Source organism: Protopterus annectens, chromosome 11.part0, assembly GCF_019279795.1.
Source record: "Protopterus annectens isolate FY-2018-M chromosome 11.part0, PAN1.0, whole genome shotgun sequence".
Taxonomy (NCBI): domain Eukaryota; kingdom Metazoa; phylum Chordata; order Ceratodontiformes; family Protopteridae; genus Protopterus; species Protopterus annectens.
This window is the reverse complement of record NC_056745.1, coordinates 20,586,641-20,608,667: the sequence shown is the minus strand read 5'-3', so window position 1 is coordinate 20,608,667 and position 22,027 is coordinate 20,586,641. Positions and strand designations below refer to the sequence as shown.

General features: G+C 40.5%; 1 gene segment (V, D, J or C); it reads right to left on the bottom strand.

Annotated features, from left to right (window-relative positions):
• Positions 1-1,904: 1,904 nt before the first annotated feature.
• LOC122815134 overlaps positions 1,905-22,027 on the bottom strand; it is a 133,916-nt gene continuing 113,793 nt past the window's right edge. Inside the window, 1 exon segment of the V gene segment in view lies at positions 1,905-3,262. Within this exon segment, the coding sequence occupies positions 2,928-3,262 (335 nt within the window).

The window sequence follows — 22,027 nt, the reverse complement described above, 5'->3', positions numbered from 1 at the left end:
GGACCTCATAAATAAAGATATTGGGGACCTACAGACACTGGATTCTACCCAGTTCGGCTTTGTTAAGGGCAGATCCGGCCTCTTAAACCTGGTTGATTTCTTTGAAACGGTCACCAAGGCCATTGACGAGGGGAAGGTGGTCCACACAGCCTACCTGAACCTCGCAAAAGCCTTCGATACAATACCCCACTCTGGCATTATAGATAAGCTCACCAGCTTAAATATAAACCCCTATGTCACTAGATGGATTGCAAACTGGCTCAAGGACATAACCCACATGGTTAGAATTGCTGGAGCCATGTCAGGCTCCAAACCAGTTACAAGTGGTGTCCCACAAGGCTCAGTCCTGGGACCTCTCTTGTTTGGTATATATTTCTCGGAGGTACAGGCCAACATGGAAGGACTCTGGCTGACCAAGTTCACAGATGACTGCAAACTGGGCACCATAATCGACTCTCCAGCCAACACAAGCATCCTCCAAAAGGGCCTCATAGAAACAGACAACTGGTGCCAGAGCCATGGCCTCAAGCTAAATGCCAAAAAGTGTATAGTCATCACCTTTGGCAAAAACAAAGTGCCCACAAATTACCACATAGGTGGTAATCCATTAAGTACAGAAGAAGTAATTAGGGACCTGGGGACCCAAGTTGATAGCAATCTCTCATTTGACAACCACGTGGCCAAAGTGGTTAGAAAAACATTTTATATAGCCCACCTAATCATGAAGGGATTCACATCTAGATCAGGGGAGGTCATCGTGCCTCTTTACTCATCCCTCATCAGGCACATAATTGAGTACAATGCCCCTTTTGGGATGTACCTTACCAGACACCTTCAGCAACTGGAAAGACCCTAAAAGTACCTCACCAAGAGGATCAAAGGGCTCAAACAGATGCCATATGCTGCCCGGTTAAAGAAACTCCAGCTCTACTCAGTGGCATACCGCCTGTTCAGAGGCGACCTGTGCCTGACGTATAAAGCCATGTCCAACCTGGAATTAATGGACATGCTGCACCTCAGAAAATCCAAATCCCATCGAGCTATGCGCTCGGGAGACTTGAACCTCAGCACTGAAATAAATAGGACATGCTGGAGGGGCAGATTCATAACCCAGAGGCTCCCTTCACTCTGGAATAAAATCCCATTCCAGGTTAGGCAGAGTCCTTCATTGACTCTCTTCAAGAGGAATCTTGATGAGTGGATGGGAGATTGTAGGTTTACCCCGGGTATCACTTCTGTGTCACTGTTAGACAGAGGCACAGTATACTAACCTCGAAAAAGGGCATAGCAAACTAAATTTAAAATGGGTGGCGAAAGCCAAACACATTCTGGCTAGGCTTATAAATGCCCAAGGGCAGATAGCCTAGTTTGAACCTATGAACCTATGAACCTATAAAAGCATGGAAATAAAGGTGGTACACTAATCCTGCAGTTGAATTGGGTTGTGAGGAAGTCTGGAGACGAAAGCATGGAAATAAAGGTGGTACACTAATCCTGAGGTTGAATTGGGTTTTGAGGAAGTCTGGAGATGAAAGCATGGAAATAAAGGTGGTACGCTAATCCTGAGGTTGCTGTGCCTGTTTTCATCGAGCCTTCATTGTGCCATCAGGTCCAATACCTTGCTTTTGCCTTGTTTTGTTTGGTGCTGGGTCAATTTTCTTGGTTTACTGTGTTCAGTTTTCTTGGTTTACTGTGTTTTGGGGTTTTACTAACCTTCTGCAGTCTATTTCTTTCACTGATCTTGATATGTCTGTCTATGTCTATTAAATCAAGCAACTTTTCTTTTAGCTCATTTTCTTCCAAACTGAGGGCCCATCCCTTGTTTTCCATTTCCTACAGACATTCTATAGAAGATTCTATAGCATCTTCCTGTGGCACATTCTCTTCAGTTTCATCCTGTGCCATCCGTTGCTTTGTCATATAGGAACTCACTGGCCTATCACCCCTCATCGACTGCATCAGAGCTTCCACAGTTTCCTGTTCCTTCCCTTCCTGTTTCTTATACAAAAGATGCTTTAAAAAAAGAAAAAAAACATGATAATGGAAACATTTGCATGTATAGTCTTGAAAAAGAGGTCAATGACACTACAAACAAAATGTAATTATAGCATCTACGCTACAGGCTCCAATGTGTTACCATTTTCAAATAATGAGTTCAGGGCAAAAGGAAAGATTTTGAAAATTGAAATGAGGGCAGTTCAGACAGACATACAGAAACATTATTCCACCAAAAGGGTAGTGGAAGAGTGAAACAAACTTCTTAAAGAGAAGTTAAGGCCAAAGACATAAAGACGAATAATGCATGTGGTACTATAGGCATAATAAAAGTTTTATATAATATATAGGGACAAAATAAACAATGTGTTGTTTATATAGTGTGCAAGCATATCTATTTGGTTAGGAAATGAGGACATTGGTTGTGCTGTGTGCCTCCTATCTGCTTCCAGTTCTGTGTTTAAATGTTTAATCAAATATAATGACAAACTCATTGCCAATCTCCCTGATACCTCCTTCTTTACACTCTTCTTCCAGCCATCGGCATTCTGTTTTTCATCCATTGCCCACCAAATATCTGCTACTTGTAGATTCCTGTAGATGATTGTACAGCATGCCTTCCTCCGCATTTGTTTCTATCTTCTGCTTACTAATTCCAGGATGTTTCTTTGTTCTTAATCCACTAATAGGTGACTAATAAATTATTGTATTTCAGAGGTATTGGCTGGAGTTATTAATCATTTGCATGTAATATGCTGAAATATTGCAAAAGTATATTTTTAGATGACAGAGACTATAGGTAAGATGAAAATAGAATAACTATCCTCACTGAGAGATGACAGTTCTTGCAAACTGTCCAAAATATTAGCCAAAGTAAAATGCAGTATATTACCCAAATGAGTTACAACTGATATCTAGTTACTCAGTTTTTGCTATGCCTTACACACAAGACTGATCACTGTGTGCCATCGGGCACAGTAATAAACTGCCGTATCTTCTGGTCGCAGTTGGTTAATCTGCAGCTGGGCTGTGGAGCCAATAGTGGAAGGAGTCATTTTGCCTTTTACTGCTGGTGAGATGTATGTTGTTTGACCTGTTCTTGAACCTCCAAGCCACTCAAGCTCTGTTTTTCCTGGTGTTTGTCGCACCCAGCTTACATGGTGATCACTGGGACTGAATCCAGAAAATGGACACTGTAGAACAATGGTACTGCCTGGTGATCCTTGTTCTAATTCTTTCTGAGTTAAGACAATACTTGCCATGTTACCTGTGTCAGCAGAAAGTGCAAACATGTCACTTTGTTTTACAAAGATATGGCAGAATTTCACATAAAAATGACAAACACTATTTAAAAGAATGATAAAATGCACTGTATACCAGAAATGCAACCCAGAAGGAAACTCACAGCCTGCAGTACCAACATAGCAAATGTTCTACTACCCTGCTTCTTGCGAATTATGCTCTTTGTGATGGCACTGATTTGTTCAGTCAAAGACTTTGGCATAGCGTCACTATTAATAGAAAGTTACCGTGAGCTGTTTTGCATGACAAATTAAATAAATACCTAATTGCTTGGTAACCAGTGGTCTGAGACCAGTCAAAGGGATGCATAATGTATTGCCTTGTTGGTTGTTAACAAACAATAATGCAAAGAAAATATTTATCAAGCACAGTCTTGAAATTCCTATGAATATAGATTCAGAGCAGCTCACTCATTATAAAGTGCGTTCATCCAACTGATCAGTTTAATGCCAAAATGAATATTTGTAATTATAAGTATATAACTATGTAATAGAAATGAGGGAGTGTGGAATTTGTTTCACTTTGGAAGATCTGACACAAAATGTGGCTGTAGATGCTGACACCTTTATTACTAAACAGTTATTTATTTATTTATTTATTTGCCATTTGTTAACCGGGTTAGTCTGGCTAGGCAGGTGCCCATTTTCAGCAGAAACCTGAGGAGAAACGCTAAAGAATACAATGTTTATAGAAGATACAGAAACAAGTTTACAGTTGCAATAGTGTTCACAGTTAGATACCAAAAGTATTTACAGTTTCATATAAAAACTGAAAAACATATAAAATTATTTACAGTTGCATATAAAAAAATGGAAAAAATACAGACTGGAGAAGTTTGAAGATAGGTTTATATGATAAGTTCAGTGTTCTATTTAGAGGGAAAAACAAGTGTAGAGGAGTTCAGGATTGATAGGGAGAAGATAGAAGAAATAAAAGATTAAAGGTGAAAAGCGAGGAGGGGGTAGAGGGTATGGCAGGGCTTAGTAAGCACTAAGTAGATGTAGAGAAAAAGGAAGTATAGGTGGAAGAAAGGGGAAAGCAACCTTACAATCAGGGGGGTCAAGTGGGGTCTTTCCAGGGGTAGGACCATGATTTTTGCCTTTAGGGCAATTTTGAAATTGGGTAAGTTTTGGAGAGATGTGATGGGGAGAGGGAGGTTATTTCAAGCAGTGGAGACTGCATGACTATGTAGACTTTTACCAATGGTTTTATTGGGTTTGGAAATTTGGAGTAGGTGTTGGTCAGAGCTACGAAGTTTGCGGTTAGGGACATAAGGGGTGATGAGAGTAATTAATGAGGGATATCAAGCCATACAGCAAGCAAAATAGTTAATTTATAGCCAGAAGGGATAGCTTGGCTCACTTCTGACCTATACCTTATAGGTAGGAGACATATAGACAAGGCATTCTTTAAAGGTTGCCATTTTCACATAGACCCTTTGTACCTGTCTGTTCCAGAAAACAATGTTATTTGTAAGGAAATCTCTGTAGGCCATCACCATGGCTGGTTTTAAAGAAAACTCTTTTGATACAAATACAATTATAAGGTAGAAATGTGCCACACACCATACGTAATGTGTACATCTTTTCCACATTTCATGAAATATACAAAAACAATTCTAATATGCATGCATGCAACATCAGAACAGAAGAAAGAAAGAAAACCAGCTACGTTTACTTACACAGACCTCCTCGGAATACATAAAATGGGTACTGTTTTAAAAAAAGCCATGATCTTGTGAGGAAGGATGACTATATCTGTTTAAAAAGTTAATGGACTGAAAGGGGGTGGTTACTTTGTATTTTGGTGCTATAAGGAAATACTGTAGGATGGCCAATAAATTTAAATAATTGAAATGGTGGGATTTCAAAGTGATGGTTTTTGTGTGGTTTGTGATTAGCCAGTGAAGTATAGAGAATAGAGATATATGGTCAGATTAACATAAGAAGTAGGGCAACTAGAAAGACAGTGGTAAGACACAAGACAACTTAAATGAGTGGGAGGGAGGGAAAAATTCTGCCCTGACTCAGAACAGAAACTTCAATGTGGTCTCTTTTGAAGTTTTAATATGCTGTTAGAACAGAATGCAAGCAAAACACAAGATAAAGAAAACAAACTACAGTATTCAAAATATAGAAAGGCAATACAGAAATACAAAAATATATAATTAAAATTCACAACTTACAGTTACCACCTTTCAAAATGTGATTTCACCAGTGGGATTCTAGCCACTGTCAGGTGCGTTTGCATTTTACTATCCCAAAATGCAGTGGGTGAAAGATGAATTCACTGTTAAACCTACAGCTATCCACCATATTAGTCTTTCAGTAGAATGCAGACCACATTGCATGCAACAGTAACCTAAGGCAGGATCTGTAAATGCAATCATCTGCCAAATGCACGTAATGTAACTTCTGTAGACCTAGACTGTTCTCCCTTTGCGTACTCTCTGTACTATCTATCTGGCTATTACCTGAGAATGATTCTTCTCTCCTTATGTAGTCTCTGCATTATCTGTCTGGCTATTAGCTGGGAATTCCTCTCTACTGCCCCTATTTATGCTGTGTACTGCATTGCAACTATTAACCTTATTGTGCTCAGATAATGCAATGCAGCATATATGGATGTGACTGTTTAAAATTTACCGTGAATCTGTTTTATATATATATAATTCTGAAAAACTATCAATGCAATTGCAAATCTGTACGACTATCACCTGCTTTTGCTGCTATTAGTTAATAAGCTTACTTTGCAATATGTCATCCTACAAGAAAAATTATTGCAACTTTTTTCTCTTTTGTGAACTTTGTCTTTTTCATATTGATGTACAGCTTTTCTTATCGATAGTCAGTAATTTGTGATGTTCTTCATCTCACATTGCTGCAGTCCTTACTTATGGGTAGTCCGCTGTCCTCGGTCAGCCCGAATACCAAAGTATTAGGCTGACGTCGGTCATGGGCGCCTAGATCTGACATCAGAGCGTCAGGGTATAAAGGCGCATGACCGACGTCATATCCTCAGTCTTTTTTGCCGCATGGTCCGATGCAGAAGCAGCATTGCAAGTGCCGTTCGGCGTTCTGAAATTTTTCATTTTCGGAGTTTCAGACCGATACCAAGTTGGGCTAAGTACCCCGTTGGGGAATATTTTTGTTTTTCTTGCCTCAGTTACTTACCGGATGTCAGAAAAAGTGAATAATTGTATTTCTTTTGGGAAACAGATACCGCATAGGGATTACCACTCGCTTTGTATTCCTTGTTTGGGACGAGCACGGCGTAGTCGGGTGTCGATTTTGTGCTAGGTTTAATAAGCGCACTATAAAACGGAGGTTAGATTGCGCTAGGTTAGTCTTTGGCAAGAGGTGTAATTATAATATGCCGTCGGATGTTCCGACGCCTGCTTCTACTAAGAAGCGCAAAGACAAATCTTTAAAGCCTAGGCAGGATGATTCGTCCGTTTGGACGCCGGACCTTAGAAGCTACAGCTGAACAGGTGGATCCGGCTGAAGTTTCTGTTGAGTCCCAGGGGGAAACTTTGATTTTACAGGATGTGGCCTCTCAGGAGGCAGGTCAGGCTGAAGGGGCCTCTCAGGTTACTATTCTTCCTTCTATGCCTAGGGTGGTTAGGCCTTCTGCTACTGTTTCTAAGGCTCCTTCTAAAGGCAGGTCTGTCTTGCCTTCCTCTGGTGTCAGTTCTGGTTCTTCAGGGTCTGTGCCTAAAAAGCACATGCTTAAAATGGCAGAGGATTTGATTACTTTAATTAGAGGTTCTATGCCTGCTCCTGATAAGAGGCCCAGGATGGAGCCAGAGTTGGAAAGTTTGGAGCAGGCCTCAGATGATTCAGAGTCTTCTGCTGAAGTCATTCAAGATTTCCTCCTTATTCTGATTCTGATGCAGAGGATTCCACTCCTTCTGCTGCTCCTCCAGAGGATTTTTCATTTTCAGAAACTCTGCATTCCATGAGGGAGCATTTTAAGTGGGAGGGACAGGATTACTCTGATTCCCGGAAGAGACTTAGGGAGTTCTTGTTTTACCACAGCATAGACCCTTAGCTATACCTCCGGTTTTGGATGTTGTTTCAGATGTTTTCTCGAAGCTTCCCTTAATCCAGATTCTGTGCCTCCTGCCCCAGTTAAACCCGGACAGGTATTACAGGGTGCCTGAGGCTCATAAATATCTGTATAAGAGTCCTAGGGTGGACCCAGAAACTATTAGTCAGGGGCCTAAGGGTGTTAGAGCCTCTGTTGTTAAGAATCCGGTTCCTCTGGATAAGGAAGCTAGAGCCTTGGATAGATGGGGTAAGAAGGTGTATACCTCTTCTACTTTAGCAATGAGAGCTTTGAACTGCCAGTTTCATATGTTGAAGTATCAGAATTTCCTCCTTTCTCAGCTAAGATCTAAAGTGGATGCTTTGGCAGAGGGCATAGAGTGTAAAGAATTGCAGGATTTAGTGCATGTTTCTGAACAGGTGGGTAAGCACTCTTTGCAATGTGGTTTTGATGCTTTACAGGCTTCTTCTAGGGTGGCGGCCACTGGTTCAGTTATTCGTAGGCACGCCTGGCTTAAGGATCAGAATTTGTCTGAGCATGTTAAGTCTAGAATTCTGGATGCTCCTTTACAGTCTGAAGTTTTGTTTGGTCCTCCTGTGGAGTCAGTCTTAAAGAAAATGGAAGACAAGGCTAAGTCTATGCAGACTGTTAAAGTTTTTTTTGCAGGTACAACCTCCAAAGTTTAGTAGAAATTGGCCTACTAAGGGGTGGACGTACCCTTCTTCTGATTCTCAGTCTAGGGGTAGATCTAGATGTGGTAGGGGCAGAGCTCAGAGTACCTTCAGGCCGAGACAATGGAGTTCGCCTGCTCAATCTGCTGGTGAGGGCAGGGGCCAGTCCTTTCGTAAACAGGCCCAATGACCTGCATTTTCAGCTGCCAGATTCTTCTTGCCTGGCAGCTCCTTTGGGAGGAAAGTTGGCTCTTTTCAAGCAAAATTGGCATTTAGTCACCCAGGACAAATGGGTATTGGACATTATAAACCGAGGTTACAAGTTCTATTTCCATACCATGCCTCCTTTCAAAGGCATGCCAGGCGTCCCTCCTCGGCAAAGGATAGAGGCTCACAGACAAATTTCTTTACTTCTTCAAATAGGAGCTATACAGCCAGTTCCTCTGTCAGAAGTGGGCCTAGGATTTTATTCTCGCCTGTTTCTAGTTCCAAAGAAAGGGAACACGTGGAGACCAATTTTGGATTTATCTATCCTCAACACTTACCTGGACATTCCAAAGTTCAAGATGCTGACTTTGCAACAACTTTTACCTCTGTTGGGAAAAGATCACTGGATGGTTACTCTGGATCTCAAAGAGGCTTACCTTCATGTTCCTATCAGGCCCAGTTGCAGGAGGTACCTGCGTTTTCGGGCTGGAAATTTACATTATCAGTTCTCTGCATTGCCCTTTGGCTTATCTACTGCCCAGAGTGTTCACAAAGGTTCTGGCTCCAGTGATAGCTTTTTTCAGACTCAGAGGAATACAGATTTATCCTTATTTGGACGACTGCCTGATTATTGCACAAGAAAGGGACGAACTTCTTCATCATCTGCAGTATGTGATGGCAGTGTTAAGATGCCTAGGGTATTCTGTGAACGAAACAAAGTCCAGTCTAGTACCCTCTCAGGACATGTGCTTTCTGGGTGTGAGACTGAACACAGCTTCCCAGATGGCCTTTTGACCCCGGACAAACAAAGAAGCCTTTCTCTTTATTTCCATCAAATGTCTCTACGGTCCAGGCTGACTGCAAGGACAGTCCTTCAAGCCTTGGGGTTCATGGCATCTTGTATTCTGGTACTTCCCAATGCCAAATTGCATATGAGGAAGGTTCAATGGTATCTCAAAATGTATGGACACAGCACTGCCAAGCTCTAGACACTGTCATTCAGATAATACCTTGCATTCAGAAGGAGTTTTGTGGTGGGCTCAGGAATGTCACCTAAACAAGGGACTCTCTGTGACCCGGCCAGAGGCGAGTCAGATTCTAACGACAGATGCCTCGGACAAGGCTTGGGGAGCACACCTCAATGGAAAATGGGTGCAAAACACGTGGCCTGTCAAACTCCAGCATTTGCATATCAACTTGAAGGAAATGTTAGCAGTCCAGTTTGCATTGATGGCTTTCAAAGATTTACTTCACCCAGGGCAGGTGTTGATTCAAACAGACAACACTACTGTCATGTGGTACATCAACAAGCAGGGGGGAACCCATTCTTACCCTCTTTGCAGGCAAGCTATGATTCTGTGGGAAACTGCTCTCAATCTACACCTCAATCTTCAGGCAAGGTTTCTACCAGGAGCACAGAACTCCTTAGCAGATGTATTGAGCAGACAAATAGTGGATCCTCACGAATGGAAATTGGATCCTCTTGTATTTCAACAGTTGACAGTGTTATGGGGAACTACAGACATAGATCTGTTCGCTTCTCCACTAAATTACCAGTTGCCAAAGTTTTGCACAAAAATGTTTCATCACACAGCTTGGAAGGTGGACGCTCTATCATTCAGTTGGAACAATCTGCATGTATATGCCTTTCCACCTCTGCCTCTTCTTCCCAAGGTACTTTTGAAGGCCAGACAAGACAAGCCAACCATGATTTTGATAGCACCGGATTGGCCTCGACAACACTGGTACCCACTACTGAGGAGTTTAGTATGAGAACCTCCATGGCCTCTGCCTTTGATTCCGCACCTTTTGTCACAAGAGGACAGTCACTTCCTCAATGTCAAGATTCAGTCTCTGCATCTAACAGCCTGGCATATTCTGTTTTAGACTCTGGAGGGTCTCAGCTTCCACAACAAGTTTTGAATGTTATTTTGGAGGCCAGGAGGCCTAGTACCAGGAAAGTTTACGCTGATAAATGGAGGAGATTTTTTATTTGGAGCAAAGGAAAGGACTTTGATGTCTCCAAACCTGATTTAAGTGTTGCTCTTCAATATCTTACTGAGTTATTGGACAAGGGTTTGTCTTTCTCCTCAATAAAGGTCCATGCTGCAGCCATTTCTGCTCACTATGATTGTGACCCTCCTTTATTCCCTCATCCTTGGTTTAAGCAATTCCTTAGAGGGGCAAAGAATATAAGACCCCCATGTAGAGCTCCTACTCCTGCTTGGGATCTCAATTTTGTGTTGGAAAAACTTACTCTACAACCTTTTGAGCCTGCAGCTACTGCCGAGTTAAAGTATTTGTCATGGAAAACTGCTTTTTTGTTGGCCATTACCTCTGCAAGAAGGGTTTCTGAATTACAGGCCCTCATGGCAGTGGAGCCTTTCCTGATTTTTCATAAGGATAGGGTATCTTTGCGTACTAATCCTTCCTTTATGCCTAAAGTGGTTTCTAGTGTGGCCTTAAATCAAACTATTCATTTGCCTACTTTTTATGCAAACCCCCAAAATAAAGGGAGAAAATTTTGCATACTTTGGATATTCACAGGCAGTTGCGTTATTATTTGAGCAGAACCAAGGAGTTCAGACAGTCTCAGCAATTGTTTGTTTCTTTTGCTTTGGGTTCACAGGGTAAACCTGTTTCAAAACAAACTATTTCTAAATGGATTGGGTTTTGTATTTCTTTCTGTTATTCCCATCATGGTAAGGAGATTCCTGCTGGAATCAGGCCTCATTCCACTAGGGCTACTGCTACTTCTACGGCCTTTCTAAGGAGGGTAGCTACAAAGACATTTTGGAGGCAGCTACTTGGAGTTCAGTGCATACCTTTTCTAAACATTACCACCTTCCTCTTTATTCTAAGTCTAGGGCTGGATTTGCCACTGCAATTTTACAGGGCATTTTAGCGGCCCCTAATGCTTTATGATTTTTACCATCCTCCCTTTCCCGTTGCTTTGGGATTCTACCCATAAGTAAGGACTGCAGCAATGTGAGATGAAGAACATAGTACAGTTTTGTACCTACCATAAATGTAGATGTTCGAAGATCCACATTGCTGCAGTCCAATTTACCCTCCCTCCTTCCCCACTGTAGTTTGACTTGGTGCTATGCTTTCTGTGATGGTTGTTGTTGGGCATGTTTTTGGGAGGTATTCTCTTTTTGGCTGTGGCCTTTCTGGTTTGGCCTTCTGACATCTGGGGCAAGAAAAGACTGAGGATATGACGTCGGTCATGCGCCTTTATACCCTGACGCTCTGATGTCAGATCTAGGCACCCATGACCGACGTCAGCCTAATACTTTGGTATTCGGGCCGACCGAGGACAGCGGACTACCCATAAGTAAGGACTGCAGCAATGTGGATCTTCGAACATCTACATTTATGGTAGGTACAAAACTGTACTTTTTGCTGACCCAGTCAGACTATCTCAGAAAACAAATGTAGAAAAATAAATAAATAAATACATACATACACACATACATGCATATATATATATATATATATATATACACAGAATAGCAAATACCACATCACTTTTCTTGTTACCTGCATGCTAAAGGAGTCAATCTTTGCTGCATTTTAGAGTAGAGCTGCTTGACTCTGGATTCGTGCTCACTTGCTATGTAATGAATCAGCAATGATTATTAAGCAGTTATGCTTCTGCAAAAGGTAATATCACAGAATGGTCATAACTGCCATGAATAGAATGGCCATTTAACAGAAGGAAAATTGAGACTGAGGGGTATTTCCTGGTGAACTAGTGTAGCCCGAGGAAATACCCCTTTGCATAAATATTGGTTAATAACATTAACAACTCCTATGGAGCAGCAGACTTAACACTGACACAGTAGCTAAACAAGTGCATTAACCCCAGGAAACAAAGAAAATCTGTAGACTGACTGCAATCCCCAAAATAACAGAAGCATTGAAACTCTGCTCAGATCAGCCAGTTCTTCCTTGCTTTGGAATACATTCCTTATCTGAGACAGTGGTGCAGCAGGTAGTGCTTTTGCCTTACAGCTCTTGGTTCACCAGTTTGACTCCCACCAGAGGTGGTCTTGGTTTCAATCTCCTTGACCATGTGCCTTTTTACTGGATGCTGTAGTATCATTCAACACCCCACATGCTGTTGGGTCCAACAAATTGCCCATAGGTGTTTGTAGACTGCATGAGCATGTGAGTCTGTGTGTGTGTGTACAAGTGTGTCAGTGTGTGCTTGTAATTTTTATGACTTTGCAACCAGCTACCACCCAGTATCCTTGTTGGAACACATTTATCAGTGCATGTCCAGCACCTTGTGTGGTCATTCGTTCAGTTGCTACACAGTATTGTACAAATGTAAGTAGCAAGACCTGCAGATATAGCATGCTGTCATGCAGAACACTGTCAAAGCATGTTCCAGAAGTGGACGTACAAGTACATACACAGCACAGATCATAGTCATGGATGTAATTATCCGCTGACAGTGATAAAAACTGAGTCACTTCAGCACGTACAACACAGCGTGCGTGTACTCATGCTAATAATGTAGGCAGTTTTAGAACAAAAGCCCCACTGCATGCAGAGTAGAGTGTTTTATTGTGAAAATAGCTTTCAAACCATTTTGCAAACAAGATTCCTACATCTCACATAGTACAATGTGCTGCAATTATACAGTGTGAAGGAAATGCAGACCCCAGCGCATACTGTTGTTAAGGAGATAATAGTTGAAAACAAGCTGATAATATCACTTCTGACTATAAAGCTGTGCTAATGCTCTGCAGTTGACGTAAGTCATTCATCTTTGGTTTGACATAGTTGCACCAAAGGGATGGGAGGAATGGCATTGTTACCTGGGGTAATAAAGGTGCCAGCGCCTTAATGTGCGTTACTAGTAGCAGATGGGGCAGAAGAAAAAACATATCTTATATATAGCAATGCTTCAAGCTGACACTAAGATGATCTTTGAAGGAGGGATATCAGTGACTGTTATGTCACAAAAGGACAGTATCTGACCATGTTTTTCCAGGAGATGTCAGATCATGCAAATCTAAGGAAAGTAGAAATAAGCTTATATCATGTGTAACTTAATACAGTGTTTTCTTTTTGGGGGTCATCTTGCCCCAACTGTCTGACAGCAATCAGGCCCCTCCCAGCCAGTTCCCCATTTGTTCACCATCATTAGGATGAAGGTCAACCACACCTCCTCACCTGTCCAGATTTTGGCAGAATGCCCAGATTTTTGCTACATATTTTGGGTCTGTTCATCATAACATTTGTGCTTTTCTTGCAAATCACTGAGGACTGAAGTCACTAAATAATGACATGCATTTGAGTTTCAGACTTTAAATCCTTCAAAAAATCCATGCTAACACAAACCCTGTCATTCTAGAAACTTTTTAAGTTTATGACCAATATTTAAAATCTGTCCTTATTTCTGGTCCTCTGTCCCCGTTAGTTTAGGCTTTGTCCAGGTCAAAATGTTGTGAGATATGGGATGGACCAGGAAGGACAATCATTTGGATGGCAATAAGGTATAATTCATGAGATTTTGTATGCAACCCTAACATCTTCATGTACAACCATTTTAGCTTGAGGGACATAATCTGCCATGGACTTTCTGTGAAGGACATCCCATAACTTCTGCAAGGGATGATACCTTCAAGCAGCCCTGCCTCTGTCCTGAAGCACAGAAGACAGGTAAATCGCATCTGCCCCATGTGTTCCCCAGTGTGTGAAACCCCCCATCTCCTGAGAGAGGCTAGCAGGCCACACGCCCACAGTCCTCCCCCTTCCTGGCTTCTCCAGCACCACAGTCACTAACTGAGCCCTAGTTGCCTGGGTTACAGTCAGGGCTCCACCCATCTGCCCCACAGACCCAGGTTTGACATTTAATACAACTAACTGTGACAAAACATTAAGAATAAAAAGCATATGCTTATTAATGCTTAAACACTCTGACCTGTGTCCTAGGTTCACACAGAGCTCCTAACGGTGAATCACAAGCACATTGTTACAAATAATGCCACCTCCAACATTTTAAGAATGCACATGATTAGATATATTAAAATAGTTAATCATCAAAATTCATCTAAGGGAAATAGTGCACTAACTGTAGGTTAGGTGTTAACACTAAGCACTGAAACCCAAATGTCTCATTATGACATCAACTAATTAATCAGTTTTGTATATAGTTTAGTTGCTTTTACAAAAAAACATAGTTTGTATGGAATATATACAATTTTCTGTTAAATACTTAAGTTGCATAACCAATCTTTTAATTCAAATAGTAAATTTGCATAGTTCATCAACTATGCTACATAATTAATTGTATTACAATTTCTGAACAAAAAAAAATAATATATAAGTTTATCTGTGTTGCTTTCATTTCATCACATTGTGTTCTTTATTTTGTTACTTTGATCTGAGATCACTGCTCTACCCTGGTAAACAAATTCAAATAAATAAATATTAAATGTGGTATTCCAGTGCCAGAATGAAAGTTATGAGGCATTCTAGTACCCTCCTGTGGTCAGCATTTAATAAGCAACCCAAAACACAAAAAGTGATTCTGTTTTAAGAATCCTGAAATTATTAAGTGATAGTCCATGGTTAGGTGTGGATATATCAGGATTTACCCAGAGTTGGCACGCTTGGATCACGAGTGCAAAGCCCGAGTGATCAAACTAAGCCAGCCATGGGTAAATCCTGATATACCCACACCCAGGGGTGGATTACTACTATAATACAATAAAATTATCAAACCAAGCCATCCATGGGTAAATCCTGATATACACACACCCAGGGGTGGATTATTACTATAATTCAATAAAATTGCTTACTTTGCTTGTGTAAAGGCGCTGAAGTGTTCCTCCATGTTTTTCCTCTGATACTGATGTACGGAGCATGTGTATGGGAATTGCATCCCCATGCCTGCAAAATACATCAGTGCAGTGCATAAGAACAACAGAGAAAAGAGAATATCCATTGCTTTTTTTTTGTCAAGATTTTACAAGGGGCAGTGCTGAAATAGAAGGAAAAGGAAAATCCGGTAAATTTCTGTTCTTTAATTTTGAGAATGTACCTGATCTTTCTGCTGTTTTGCTCTGTCTCTCAGCATATTCCAGTAGAAAGTCTGGCTGCTCAATGGTACTTCAATGGCTGGAATTTATTCTACTGCTATATGCTCGATTTATAACAGGCATGCTAACTGGGCTGCCCAATCAATGTTCCTGTTTTTGAATACAAATCAGCTGTCATTGTATAATTAAGCAATAATTCATGACTGTGTTTGGGTATATCAGGATTTACACACAGCTGGTATGGTTTGCTCATGAAGGTGAAACCTGAGTGATTAAACAAAGCCAGTCATGGGTAAATCCTGATACCCCACTCCCAGGTCTAGATTATTCCTGTTATATAATGACATTATTTATGAAAGAAATTGCTTACTTTACTTAAATAATGTCTTTATATGAAGGCACTGAAGTGTTCCTCCATGTTTTTTCCTTCTTTACTGACATACTGAGCATGTGTATGGCACTTGCATCCCCACGCTTGCACAGTACATCAGCACAGTGCAGGAGAAGCAACAGAGAAAAGAGAATCTCTGTCATCTTTTTTTTTTCTGTCGAGATTTTATGAGGGACAGTGCAGAAACAAACTGAAAATAAGGTACATTTCTGTTTCTTTATTTTTGTGAACATACCTGATTTTTCTTCTGTTTTACTCTGTCCCTCAGCATATTCCAAAAGAAAGTCCAGTCGCTCTATGGCACTTCAGCTGCTGGACTTTATTCTATTGGTATATGTTCAGTTTACAGCGGTCACACTGATAGCACTGTCCAATCAGCCTGCTCATTTTTGAATATAAATGAGGCATTATTGTATAATTTTGAATATCATACTATAAAGATAGGGGCACAGGAAAATAGTTTTCTTGGGTGGCAAAAGCCAGGGTACCATTTGGCTAGGCTTATATAGGCCCTAGGGCCAATAGCCTAGTACCTACCTATGAACCTATGAACCTATGAACCTATAAAGGTGAGTGCACTGCTGCTGGTCACATTAATGGCAATATTGCCCCCTGGTGGGTACCTGCAGTGATAGACACAAATAAGCTGAAGAAGGCTGCTTTCTGGGTAATGCCTTTAGAGGGGTCTACTGAGTTGGATGAGAAGTCTCACAAAACTGAGAAGGCCATGTTTCTCCATCTAGATTCTAACACATTTCTTCTAGGCATTCCTGTTTCAATACTTTTCTCCCAGATTCTGGTACTGGCACTTCTGTCCTCTGGGGACAGTCCTGTTACTTGCTACCTTCAAACCACAGCTCCATTTGATGCATTAGACTTCACTGATTGCTCTGTATGAGAATGAGTCATTCATCCTGAACAAATGCCTGTTGTTTCTTCTGAACAGCCTTCCATCAGTACCACGCATTGTGAATTACACTGGCTGATCACTCTGCTTCTGGCTGTTTTTTTTGTTTTGTTTTTTTTTTGTTTTTTGTTTTTTTTTTGCAGAAATTTGCTAAGTCATTAGCTTGTCTCCCTCCTTTAAAGAAGAAAATGCCTTCATGTCTATCATAGCATCATTTCTGCCTTGACTGAGTCTGCTTTATTCTTTCTTGTTTGTCATATGAAATAGCAATGAGACATATGCATGACAAAATTCTAACAAATTACACATTTGCTGCTAGTGCTATGTGATCTTTGTTTTGTTGCATTTTTCTCTGTATTGTGCCTGCCACCCTTTAACCCACCATTGTACTCAATCTAGGAAATCAGCAATTTCCCAGGGACACGTTAAATGTACACAGCTTGGAGCCTTCTTCATCTAGTTTAGTATGCAAAAATCCATGACTTTCACCAAGTACAGAACAATACACATTCCAGGACCAGTCCACCTACCCAAATGTCAAATATAAATAAAAAGTTTTGCAGTAAGATGGTAGGATCTTGTCAATAGCACAGAGGATCAAGACTATGAGCTATTAAATACCTGTTACCTATAGTCCAGGGTTAAATTCCCTCAGCCTTTATCTCTGCTTATTATGTGACGTGAGCAAGTTACTTAACCACATAGTGGTCTGCAGTAGATGGAAAAACTGCAACAGGTTCCTGAATAGTCTCCTTGAATACATACCTATCAAGCTCTGCACAGATTACCTCTTCACCATACCTCTCAACTGCCCAGTTTTTTGCAGAATGTCCAGATATTTACCTCTCATTTTTGGTCTGTTCCTCATAAAATCTGAAGTTTTCTGACAAATCTTTGAGGACTGAAATCACTAAATAATTACATACATTTGAGTTTCAGACTTCCTAGCCATCATAAAATACATGCCAGTGCAAAATCCTGTTATTCTAGCAACTTTCTATGTTTATAAGAGCAACAATTAAAATCTGTTCCTATTTTTGGGTCTTTGTCTTCCGTTATTTTAGGCTTTGTCCAGATTTCTTGTGCTAAGAGGTTGAGGGATATGCTTCTTGATAGCATGAAGCAGACAGATGCTTCTTATAGCTTTACTGGAGTTCCAATGGATCTGTGTAAATTTGAATTTTATCTGGCTTCATGACTATAATCATGACACTTAACCATTCAGTCAGCTCTACTTGTTTCTTAATCACACCCATCAACTTGATTCTTCCAAGTTTTTATTTGGTTCAGTTTATTAGAGCTACTGGCAGTTTATTTGCAGCATGTACATCTGGTATAGCATCAGGATTTATTCTCCTACCAGACTGCTTGATCTAGTAAATAAATATCTGTAGTCATTAATCATGTCATCTGGAATGGCTTAGTGGTAAATCACTTGGTGTGCAGGGTCCTGGGTTTGAGCCTTGCAGAAGCTACTTAGGGTTGGGAGGGTGGCCTAATGGTTAAGGTGTTTGCCTTGCAAACACAAGGTGCAGGATTTGAGTGTCACAAGGGATAATTGGCTAGGCTTAAAATGGCTCGCAAGGGCAGTAAGCTTAGTATTAATCAATGAATCAATGCATAACTGTTAACATTCTCACTTTGCATCTCTGTCTGTACTCTTTAGTCTTTTTATTCTTTTTAACATTCCTACCCTCTGATATGTCAATTGAACCACTATATTTGGGGCTTCCTTTCTTACTGTCTGGTAGTAAATCTTATGAACCTTATTTTATATTAAGATACCAATAGCTTCTGACTTAATGGCTTAAGATATTACTCTTGGAAGTAAACAAATTATACATAGATGTTTTAATTTCCAGAATTTTCAGAGCCAATGCTTTGAGTATATGAGCAAAAACTAAAACAAAAAATCTCTGCTCCAGTGCCTAATTTAGATATAGCACTTTTAGTTTTTAATTCTTAGCTTTTTGACTACAATTGTGACTGATAATCATGTTGTTTTTCTTCTGTGTCACTGCCTTTTATTGCATCAGCTCTCTACATCTGTTATGCCGACAAACACATTATTGTCATTTTTTGCCTCTACGATATAGGTTTCTCATCTGGCATGTTTTCTTTCTTTCTACACATCATTGTAGAATTAGTTATCTTGCCACAGCATCTACACAACTCAATGCACTATACACTGGATAGTTCTTCCTCTTCTGCTTATACCCACACCTAACCCATGCAGCTTAAGTTTCATCTGCTCCATGTTTACCATATCTATGATGGAACTCTCTCTCAATGCTATTTAGGTTTTGGCCTATTCTCCCTTTATTTCTGCTTCATTTCATTGTGCCTTTCTCACACAAAGTTTTACATGCATTCACATTTTCTGTTAAGACTTTTAAGTGTGAATCCATTATTCACTTAGCAGATGGCTGCTGCTTTCATTAATGTTAAATCTACTTCCTTTAAAAATAAAACTTTCTCTTGTCTGACTAGTTCTTATTCCACAAATAAATCTGTCTCATATTAATGAAATTTGCAGGTCACTTAATTTGCAGTCTTATGTTTGGCACTTTAATTCAGTAATCTAATCATTTACAGACCCTGCAAAACAGTGTACTCTTGTGAAGAAGAAAGGACAAATAAACAGCAGATTTTCTCTTGTTTCACAGCTATTTCTGAACTTATTCATCATCACTGTAATATTATCTCTTTCTCCTTTTTGAAAGAAAAATTATGATACACTTCAAATGTTTTACTCCTTGAAGTATATGCAGGAACATTGTACACTGCACCTTTTCAAGCTTCCTGGGTATTCCATTTGTGTTAGGAAGAGGCCAATTTTCTAGGCCCAAATTTCCAGTTCTCTGTCTATCTACTTTATAGTGGGATATCAGTTGGTCACAGCAACTCTACCATGTTTCAGTGAAAAATAAAAGTGATACTGTAGGCATCATATGAGAAAGTCAGTGTAACTCAGAACAAAACAAAAATAAATAAATGCATACAATTCTGTACTAAGCAGTCTGTTCTTGATACATAAAGACACTTTTTTCACCATTTATTCTTTAAGTACACAGACAAATTCCTTCTCTTCATACATCATGTAACATCAACAACCACACAGATATGAAGTATGGGGTTGACAGTTTTCATGAACATTTAGTAGTGGGTGCTTAGTGCAGTGAAAACAAACCACATGTCATGCATATGTTTGCTCTGAATAGGTTAGGGTGCTAAATTCTTAAAGGAATCTAACATACAAGCTACAATGGAAATGACTATTAGGTGGCCTCAAAGCAATACTTACAAAACAGTCAGTACCTCAGCAGGAAAAGCCAGGACTTTGCTAATCAACAAAAAGGGAGTGGTGACCAGTGCAGAAAAGATTATAGGGAGGAGAAAATAATATTTTGAGGAACTGCTTAACTCATTGGACAGCTCTTATATAAGGCTGCAGTGTCTAAAATCTCTGGTGTATTGGAGGGCCATAAGTGTAGCTGAAATACCTGCAGAAGGTGGACCCCTCCAAAATAGTAAGCCTGCAGGGAGGGATGAGCTCTTACTGAAGATGATGAAGGCACTGGGCAGGGCTGGAGTAGCAAGCCTAATGACCCATCTTGGTCTTGCATGGAATGTGGAAAGATACCTCTGGACTGACAAACTGAGGTGGTGCTAGTGATCCACATATGTAAGAAAGGTGAAGGGAACTTTTGTTTCCACTATAGTGTGAATGACATTCCTCAAATTCTTGGAAAAGCCTGTGTGAGAGAGTTGAAGAAAAGACATCAGATGATTAAAAAAAAACTGTCAGACACAGAAGGAATACAGCACATTCCTGTCAGCCAATGAGCAGTAGAGGAGATCTTTGCCTTATACAGCAGCATGAGCGATTGTGGGAGTTTTCTAATCCATTTTACTATTATTTTACAGACTTAGACAACGCTTCTGACTGCATGGTCAGCATGTGATGCAGGAGGTCCTCTGGGACTACTGGACATTGAGCTAAACTCTGTCCAATTCCCATATGATTTCAGTCAGATCTCTGTCTATATTCTTGATATTAAGTCAGATTTATTTGCGTTGATGTTGGCATCCACCACGACTGTATCTGGATATGGATACCACTCCTGCTTCTTATTTTCATATGCAGCCTTGCGAGAGACATCATAGGTTAGAAGGAGTATGATCTGGTGACTGATATTGTCATTTTGGCCTTATCTGATCTAGACCTTACACACACGCACACACACACACACACACACACACACACACACACACACACACACACACACACACACACACACACACACACACACACACACACACACACACACACACACACATGATTCACTGCTAAGTGCAAATCCTGTGGAATGAGAAGAGGTGACTGTAAGACTGATGAACAGACTGAGACCACACCTTATTATGATTCCCCCCTTCTGAGTGTTGTTTACTGAAGTTATCAGGCACTCTCTATTGGGATAAGGCCATGGGCCAAGCAACAGGGATAGCAATAATAAAGTAGACCGCAGATGATAAGAAAGAGAGTATATACTATTTCTTTTATAAAGTAAAGTCAGAATTTTACACAGGAGAACTACAGAAGAAGGCAATTTTGGGGTACATTGTGAGTGCTGAGAAGAACTCTTTTGGCAAACATCAAAGAGTGAAGCAAAACCAATTCCATAAATGTTATGGGCACCAATATGTGTTGTCCCCATACTGAGCCAGTAATTAAGGAGCCTCTATCCTCACCAATGACACTGGAGAGGGAGATATACTTGGAATACAAATGGATACACTCAGTATTTTCAGATGCAGACCTCTCTGCATCAAGTACAATTTGTATTAAGAGCACACAGGAAACACACTCAGCCCAGGGTATGTCTGTCTTTGAATCTGTCACCCTCCAGATCCCCAATAAGAGTCCCCTCTGGTACAGCTGTAGGGTTAGGTCCTCAGCCAAGTGTCCAAGCCCAGTCCTCCAGTACCTTCTCTGTAAACCCAGTGCTTCATGTTCCTGTCCCAAGCAGTCCACACACACACACACACACACACACACACACACACACACACACACACACACACACACACACACACACACACAGTGAGAGATTTCATTTTGGCACACACATGCACCTGGGAAAGGCTGGCGCAGATTACTTGCTGTATCAACTTTGCCCAAGCTATAAAGTAAATTCATTGCCACCAGATACTCCACAATCAGATACTCTAAGGCCCTTAACAAAGGCTGTCCAGTTATACCATATAATGTTAATATTAATATAAATGGTAGTGGTTCACCAAGATGGCTAGGCCTTCTGGAGTGGCCCACACAGTGTCACCAAATAAATTTAAGTACTCTCAAAGGTTAATACTTTCTAAAAAAGGACCAGCCACAATGAAAAGTTTAAATTTATTTAATAATAAATAATAAAAGAACAATAAAATA